At 53.5% G+C, this 9304-nt stretch overlaps 1 protein-coding gene across 1 annotated transcript; it reads right to left on the bottom strand.

The window, feature by feature from the left end:
- Positions 1-5628: 5628 nt before the first annotated feature.
- LOC123187686 (CTL-like protein DDB_G0274487) lies at positions 5629-9013 on the bottom strand. The gene is made up of 4 exons (XM_044599606.1): positions 8809-9013; positions 8449-8697; positions 6581-7492; positions 5629-6490 (listed from the first exon to the last, which is right to left on the bottom strand). Exons 1-4 carry the CDS (start codon positions 8830-8832, stop codon positions 6059-6061), a joined length of 1617 nt encoding a protein of 538 aa, XP_044455541.1. The 5' UTR covers positions 8833-9013; the 3' UTR covers positions 5629-6058.
- Positions 9014-9304: the final 291 nt, after the last annotated feature.

Genomic DNA, 9304 nt, shown 5'->3' with positions numbered 1-9304 from the left:
GGTGAACCGGGACTAATGCCTTAGCCGCACGAACCGGGACCAATGCTCACATTAGTCCCGGTTCGTGACTGAACCGAAACTAATGTGAATATTGCCCTGTGACCAAAGCCCTGTTTTCTACTAGTGATAGTCTTTCAGCATTTTATTTACATATATACAGATTCATCCAACGGCATCGACCATGCGGCGTGTGTTGCTCTTAATCTGTTGGCTCCCACGGTTTTGAATCAGGTCTACTAGCAAGCATGACGGGCTGGGCGGGCATGGGCTCCTACCGCCTGCTATCTCACATGTATGCTTCAATTCACCGTGTCCATTTTTCCACAGGTTGCTAGTCCGGGCCAAATTACAAGCGCAGAGCCTTTTACGCGCGTTTCCTGATACATGAAAGGTGACGCGTGGTCCATGACCATGCCCCTGCAGTGGAGTCACCCGATGAATCTCACCTCCCTTTCAACACTGCAAAACCAGCTCTTCTTCATGCTCCATCCATCCTCAACCTGCTTTCCGTCTCCAGGCCACCACGTATGCCAAGACCGATCGATGGCGCCTCAAGCTTTGTCCTGGATTATCTCTAGTGAGCTTTATCTAGCTTTTCTCAGTGCAAAAATGGCGCCCCGTCTAATGTACGCGTGGACTTTGTGGATGAGCGAATGTACCATGAGCTAGCCCCGTACGCCCGTTAATGCGAGCAGCACACAGATAGAAATATATGATCGATCGATGTAGCCCGTGGGTGCATGGGATGCACTGGTTTAATTTACTTTGCAGCAGAGGTCGCCGGTGCATCAGCAATTCAGCATGCTACTCCCTGGAGGTGAAAATGACGCCCCTGGCTACCTATCTCGATGGATGGATCACATGTGCTGCTGCATCAATGCAGGTTACCTTAGAGCATCTCCAACAGCCGCGCTAAGCGCCGCGTGCAAAAAACTTGTTTGCCGCGCGCGCTTCGCCTGGTTTAGCGCGCCCGCCTGCGTTGGCTCCAACAGCCGCGTTATAATGCAGCGCGCGCGCCGCTCCAACGGAGCGCAAAAATACAGCGCGCCGCACAAACCACATATACATGTATTATGAGCAAAACTGATCAAACAAACAAAATAAATCAACAATAAATAGTTCAATTTTGTTATCATTACAACTCAAACAAATAGTTTATCGTTCAGTACAACAAATGCAATAAACACAACAAATAGTTCATGAACAATACAATGTCGAATACAGATATCATCATGCTCTTTATCGTCCATGCCATGCCCACCACTCTTCAATCAAATCATTCTGAAGTTTATTGTGCGTTGCGGGACGCCGAATGGCATGATAGGAGGCAATAAAACGGGCTACCCTTTCAGCCCTCCGTCGCACTCGCACGGGATATCCCAAGAGCTCATACTGTGAGTAGTCTAAATCTTGGCCACGCTCATTCTCGATGATCATATTGTGCATGATCACACAAGCATGCATGATGTACCAAAGCATTTTTTGATCCCAAAATCTAGCCGGTCCTCTCACAATAGCAAATTGGGCTTGCAAAATCCCAAATGCTCTCTCCACATCTTTTCTAGCCGCCGCATGAGCATTGTGGAAGTCAAGATTTTTCTTACCTTCCGGCTTTTTCAACGGCTTCACGAAGGTTTGCCACTTTGGATAGATGCCATCCGCTAGATAATAGCCATAGTTGTACGTACGGCCATTTGCTACAAACCGCACCGGTGGCAACTCACCGTTTGCAATCTTATTCATCAGTGGTGACCGGTTGACAACATTGATGTCATTCAAAGATCCAGGCATTCCAAAGAATGCATGCCAAATCCAAGTCTCCTGATCGGCCACCGCTTCAAGGATTATAGTGGAACCCTTTTTTTGGCCTTGGAATTGCCCATGCCATGCCTTTGAACAATTCTTCCAACTCCAATGCATGCAATCTATTGAGCCAAGCATGCCAGGAAAACCGCGAGCTTTGTTCATCGCCAATAGCCTTGCGACGTCTTCAGCATTGGGAGATCTCAAATACTCCTCGCCAAACACTTGCACAATTCCCACTGCAAAGCGCTTGACACACATGATGGCTTGGCTCTCACCCATAGCCAAGTGATCATCAACAAGATCAGCCGGTATACCGTATGCCAACATACGCAAAGCGGCTGTCACCTTCTGAAAGGTGCTATGCCCGAGCTCTCCGGCGGCATTCCTCCTTTGCTGAAAAAAACGATCATGGCTCGCTAGTTTCTCTGCAATGCGCCTGAACAACTCGGTGCTCATCCTAAACCGGCGACGAAAATACGACTCGGGGTATATGGGATCCTCCGCAAAATAATGCCTGATCAATCTGTTGTGGGCATCGATCCTATCCCTCCAAATTTTCTGCCGACCCATAACCGAACCACCGTGCTTCGGTTTTTTTATATGCATAGCTAGGATCATTGCAAGATCCTCCTCCTCTTCCATATCAAATTCTTCTTCGGAAGAATCATACGACGAACTCATCTACAATGTTCAATACTATACTATAAAAACTACAATTCAAAACATGCATCAAATTCATGAAGTTTGAGCAATACATACCTTGTAGGCGTTTTTTCAAACACCTTGCGGGCGCGGCGCGGCAGCGAGCGCTGTTCCTCGGACGACGGAGGCGCGCGAGCGCCAGCGGGACTAGGAGGGGATGGGGCGGAAGCGCGGGCGCGCGGGGATAGGCCGGGGAAGCCTGAACAGTCGCCGGGGGGCGCGGGCGGCGACGGCGGCGCGGCCGGACGGGGGGTGGAAGTGGGAGAGGAAGTGCGGGCACGAGCGCTGGAGTGTGCCGCGCGCTGCAGCGGGCGCCCCAAATACACCGCACGGCTAAGTGTTTTCGACCGCGCGCCCAACCCGATATAGCGCGCGCGCGCTTTTTGCACGCCCGCTGGAGCGACCCGCCGCGTTGCGCGCGCGCTAAAACAGCCTAATTTACGGCGCGGCGCTAGTTTAGCGCGGCTGTTGGAGATGCTCTTAGCTGGCCGCGTTTTCCTCATTTGAGAAGGGCTCAACCGCATGCGGACATGCCTGCCTGCCTGCACAGCCATGGACACGGACATGGACTGGACTAGAGCTCCCGCGTGAGCGCCTGTGTGTGTGTGTGTGTGCTTGTGTGTGTGTGTGTGAGAGAGAGAGAGAGAGAGAGAGAGAGAGAGAGAGAGAGAGAGACGGCTGTCTTTATAACCCCTCCATCTCCTTCCTCCCACCCGGGCCTGGTCATGTTCAAGTTCACCTCCGCACCCATGGATCACACTCTCCACTCACCTGCCCCATCTCCTGGCCTTGTTAAGCTAGGCATGACGCCGTACGAGAAGGGGTTTTTTTATGGCTTTTTTGCCGGTGTGGTGTTCATCCTTTCCTCGTGCTCACGGGGGGATCCTCTTCTGCATCGGCAAGTTCATCGTGGCCAAGGTCCGGGCTTTCTGCAACCCGCCAGGCGGAAGGCGCAGGCGGCGCGGAGGTCTGAGGCGCATGCTATTGCTACCTCGATCGCATGTCAAGATCGGGTCCAGGCTCCAAAACCCTGGAAGGTGTGCAAGCTAGTACGTAGTACTATGTTGTGTTGCTTTGCGTGTGTTTGGTCGTTGTCGTTCGATCTGAGCTGGGCTAGTTGTAATGAACTTAATTAGCAGCAAGGGATGGCATGTTATGTATGCATTAGCTAGCAGCAGGCACGGTACTGTACTACTCTAGATCAGGAATTTCTCTAGCTATGTGTTGACCGCACCTAGACATATACATTATGTCTGTAATAATCTCCGGCCGGTTTGTGTGTTTCTCCCACCATCTTCTTAGTTTGGGGACGAATAGTAGGAGCTGTTTGACAGTTGCTCGGTGTGCCCGGCCTGTGTGCAACGGCTACTACATTGTTGTGTTGGTTTCTTGTGTGTGGTCGATCGACATATCACCTTCCAAGTGTATGTACATGGATGCTCGTAGATACAAGCATGGTGAGCAGTGAGCTAGCTTAATTAGCTAGGATCGAGGACGTACTTGGGCGCAAAGGTGTGCCGTAGCTCTACGTACGTACGTAGTACTAGTAGTATATCTCCACTCCAAGTTACTAACTGAAGATGAGTTTGTCGGTCAAAACCTGCAAGGTTGCCTCGAGAAAAAAGGGTTATCTGCTTTTGTGAAGAGAGTGGAGTGGGTTAGCTGCTAACTGGCGTCCAAGTACTTGCTACTTAGATATCCCACCTTCGGTCCATGCTTGCCGTCTGCTGTAGATCCGGCGTCCTAAGAGAGGAGTTTGTAGATTTTCGCTGATGCTTCGCATTTCCCTTCAGTTAACTGTGCAAGTAGCTAACTGAAGTTTCCCAACAAAAAAAAGTAGTTAACTGAAGTTATTTATTTATTATCTTAACCTGCAAGCCAGCTTTGCCTCGAGAGAAGAGGGTTATCTGCTTTTGAAACGGGGTAACTAACGAATGTGCGTGTAAGTGGTGTTAATTTGTTGTAGATCCGAGGCCTACAAGACAAGTTATTTGTGGTTTTTTCACTGATATACAGTGATACTTGGCCTTTGTGGATATACTCCACTCCAGTATGTATTGCGAAATCACATTCTCCTGGTCTAGGAATTGCATACAGCTGACCAGGCCAAACCGTAAGATTATTATTATCGGCCCGGAAAAGAGAATAAAGGGACCCGGTAGATCACGTACACTCAAGCAAACCGGCGATCGAGCAGGATCGATGCATGCGATGCGCAGGCAGAATGGAAGTGCTACGTAGGGTAGTTTAGTCAGACCTCGGTCAATGACTGAATAATTTTTTAGGAAGTTTTTTTTTTGACTGAATAAATTTTGAAGAATGACTGAATAATCGATGCGATTTTCCGTTGGTCTCCTGAAGGGAATGAACCGGAAGGAAACTGCCTCGTGCGTGTGTCAGCGTCACGAGGGGGAGGGGCGCACCACTAGTTGAGAACAATGTGACAAATGCAACGGACAAAACAGGGTGACGCAGTTGCGGTCGTGCGCGCACGTACCTTCTCTTCCAGTTTCCTACTAGTACCTTTCTTTGCCTGAAGGTGATGGACGACATATAGCAGCCTACACTGAGTACAATTAGTTAGTCTCTAATAGAGTAGAGGCCATCGTCGCGTCAAACAGCAACCAACAGCTTGTATTGATAGACCGGACCTTAAAACACAATCTCCTCAAGTTGATGGTTTCAGGAATGGTAGGTGTAACCTTGATTAACCGATGCGATGCCTGTGTTCTGACCCTACGTGAAACCAGGGGCATACTTTGATGACTTGTACATTTGGTCACATCGGCTTTCCAATCCCTGTGACAAGGAGGCCGTCTCCTCTTGGCGGCTTTTCCTCTCTGCACGTTGCAACATGCCTCTGTACCATGCCGCTGTGTTCGGTTCCACGCATCATTATTGCGTGAACGAACCTGCGCAGAATCGTTAATGCCACTCACCAGTCACCATACTGGTGGGTGCATTACCATGCTCTGTTCATAACTTCACATGCTCTACGCCCCTCAGGCTCAGCTACTATCCCGGTCCAGTTTCTCATCATGTTCGGTTCAGAATTTCAGATACTCACAACAAAGATCTGCCAACACCGCCACTTGCCATCTGATGAAAACGCTAGAAAGATGATGTTACAAGAAAATATTCACATGTCATCCTTGCAATCACGGTGACAGTTTTTGCTAGACGAATAAATACACCTAAAAGAAGAAATGCTCAGGCTTCTGCTACCACTAACAACGGGTGAAAACACATGCCAAAAAATGGAGGAATTTACAGAAACGTCAAAAAGAGTCGCCCCTACTATTTCAGACACAAGAGGAGAACATCAACTCGTGCTCCTCGACAGCGTGAGTACTACGATCCGCTGCATGGGTCGTACGAGATCCCTTCTCCGATCATCCTTCCCCACTTGCCTTGCTTTCACGCGACGCCAATGCAAGTCCGCCGCCGCCGGTCAACTCGGCCAGCACCGGCAGCCATGGAATGACATCGCACGATCCGGTTCTTGGGCTAACATGTTCTTGCCTGTACACGGCGGCGGCGGCGGCCGGGGTCAGGCGGCGCTGACGTGCTGGTGCGGGAACCGCGGGGTGGGCGCGACCCCGACCGCGTCCTCCCCGTCCTCCTTCATCTTGTTCAGCCGCTCCCCTATGGGGCTGTCCTCGAAGAGCCGGGAGCGGGGGTTCTCGGCGTAGCACACGTAGTAGCAGCCCACGCACGCCTGCGGCAGCGCCATGCCGATCCGGGTCATCAGGTACCCCACGTAGAACGCCATGAGCGACACCGTGGCCGTGTAGTGCCTGTGCGTCACGAACGTCCACGACCCCGCCAGTGCCACGCACAGCGCGCCGCTCGTCACCCCCGTCAGGAAGCACACCGAGCTCGTGATGTCCGCGTCCGCCAGCGCCGGCATCCCCGGCTGCCCCTCGAACTGCCTCCACGTGCTCCGAGACGCCTGCACGAACCCCCTCCCGTATGCCGCGATCTGCGCCATGAGGTTCATCCACCGTTAGTCTCACAACTAAGCTTGTCAGCACAGAGGATGAAGATGATTGGAAGCGGACTGAAGGCTTACATGGACGAATGCCCAGCTGTTGCCGAACTCGAAGACGGCGTTCATGACGTTGAGGCAGCAGTGCGCGCAGGAGAACATGAACTCGTCCTCGCCCTCCAGCAGGTTGAGCCCGCGGGCGAGGATGCGGAGCGCCTCGATGGTGGGCACGAAGAGCGAGCCGAGGCAGGCGCTGCCGAGGTTGTACGACAGCGCGCGCTGGAAGCTGAACTGCACGCTGGACTGCATGCCGCGGAGGTAGTAGAGCGCGATCACCCGGCTGGCCGTCAGGTTCGCCACGTTGCGCATCACCTCGGCGGTCCACGCCAGGCTCACCACCAGCGCCAGGATGGTGAGGCCAGGGAACCGGAAGTTGACGGCACCGATGACCGCCACGCACCACACGGAGATCCACACGAACCCGGCGGCCACCATGAGGCACGCCGGGCCGTTGAGCCCCCGGAACTTGTCCACGGGCTGCACCGCCTTCTCGAACACCCGCGCCGTGAACCCGACGCGACGGGTCACCCAGCACGCGTACAGCCCGGTGCCGATGGAGAAGACCACCAAGGCCACACCGAGCCCCACAGTGGCCGGCATGGAGAAGCACATGAGCAGGGAGCCGACGGCGAGCGTGACGCCGAAGGCCGACCAGAGGATGACGGTCACCATGGCGCGCGGCCACGCGCGCACCGCCTTCTGCCACGCGAAGGCCAGTAGGATGCTGAGCGCCACGGCGCCCTCCACGGGGGGCAGCCACTGGCGGAGCAGGCTCTGCTCGCGCCGCGCATTGCGGGAGCGCGGGTCCTGCACGATGTCCTTGACGGCCCGGTACACGAAGAAGCCGACGGCGAGCCCCGCCGCCGCCAGCTGCAGCAGGAAGAGGCACAGCGTGATCTGGTTGGTGTACACGCGCGAGTTCAACGACGCCAGTGGCTGCAACAAATTAAACAACCAGTTAACTCGAGACCAATTGGATTAGTAAAGTCATTAGCTGCTAACGGGTAGGAGGTTGGGCGCCTATGGAATATTCGATATTTTTAATCCAGATCATACTACTACCAAGATTCGATTCGATTCGATTCGATTCGTGGTACATTCTGCGTGGATATTTTAAGAGGCCTTTTACCGCTTAAGTTACCCGTGAGTAGATTAACTAAAGTGATACGTTAGGCAGTACTACCGCTTTGATTAGCAAAAACAAATCGTCTCAAACACTACAACCCCCTCTCCTCCATTATCCATCCTCTTGTACTCACTCGCTCTAGGCAGGAGGATGGGCATTTGAGCTTGCAAAGAACTGCTCCAATCGGTGATGAATTATTTGGTTGTTGCTGTGCTTCTACAGCGATAACACACTAATCGAAATATCTCAACCTGCAACATGCCATCAGCCGCCTTTCAAATAAAAAACAGTGTTCTGATGAGAAATCAAGTGCAACTGTCGGTATCAAACTGGTGTATTATAGGAGTACAACCATAAGCACACAACTAAGACTTTTGTTTGGAAAAAAAGAAAGATGGTGTCAATGCAGCACTGCATAATTCAACCCAAATGCGCAATTTGTTACGCGAAAATGTCAAGTAGGTGAGGGGTACGGGGCCGTGCCTGTGCACATTGCAATGCCAACCCAAGAGTGGCAAGGGAAATTATTGTGGGAGTACTCGCGTACCAACCGGACTGCTGGGTTGGGACTAGGGGCCTAGCTGGGACGACCGACTGTCGATCGCACTACACACAAGCGCACATGCCCTAGAAAGACCGGAGTCCATCTATCTATTAACTGTTTGTGCGAGATAATTTGACAGAAAATCGAATTGGAAATTTGATGGGCGGAACGAGCGGTCAATTGGGCATTTTAGTGGTTGGGATTTGGGGGGAGGAGGAGTACCTGTGGTGGGGTCTGCTGCATGAGCGGCGGGTAGGCCGCCGCGGGCGGCGGGTCCTCGCCGCCGGAGGCCACCGACATGGGCGGCGGCGGCGCCTGCGTGGTCACCTGCAGCGGCGCCACGGGCCGCTGCGCCTGCAGCCTCGACACGGCCGGCGCCGGCCCGTCCACGACCACCACCTTCACCTCCCTCTGCTCCGGCGCCGGCGCCCGCCCTCGGGCCCCATCCGGCTGCTGCCCATGCCGCGGCGCCTGCAAACACGCGAACAACACGGAAGCAAGCAAACTCAGAGACAGCCGGCGGCGTATCGCCCGGAATTAAACAGGGCGCGGTCTTTCCGGAGTGGCGGGGAAGAAACGTACGGCGTTGTTGTCGGCGGCGCCCATGTCGTCGCGCGCTCGGCGGCGGCGGCGGCGGCGGGCTCAATCGCGGCCGCCGCGTGGAGCAGGCGTGATGGGGAAGCGACGGGGGGAGGGAGGGAGGGGAGAGCTTTGGGAAGCGAAGATTTGGCTGGCGTTGGCGAGAGGGAGAGACGACGAGAGGGGAGCCCAATCTGTGACCGTTGCTGTGGCCTTTTCGCTCGTGCGGGGAGAGGGGGCCTGCCTGCCTACGTATCGCCGTGTCTGCGCGAGCCGCGACGCAAGTGCGTGGAAGGGCGTGGGTGGGGCCCGCGTGGCAGTGGGGGCGTGCGCGCGTGGGTCTGACGCGGGCGCGTTGCTGTTGTATTTCGGGCGTTTTGTTTTGGTTGGTGGGCGTTTTTGTGGTTTTTGTTTTGAAAAAAGTTCTCTCTCTTTTTTGGAGAAAATGTACCAATGGATTTTTAGTGCATCTTTTTTCTTTTGTTCGTTTTTTAGATTA

Source organism: Triticum aestivum, chromosome 2A (assembly GCF_018294505.1).
Source record: "Triticum aestivum cultivar Chinese Spring chromosome 2A, IWGSC CS RefSeq v2.1, whole genome shotgun sequence".
In the NCBI taxonomy this organism is placed as follows: domain Eukaryota; kingdom Viridiplantae; phylum Streptophyta; class Magnoliopsida; order Poales; family Poaceae; genus Triticum; species Triticum aestivum.
The sequence above is the reverse complement of the archived record's forward strand: the minus strand, read 5'-3'. Positions and strand labels throughout refer to the sequence as shown.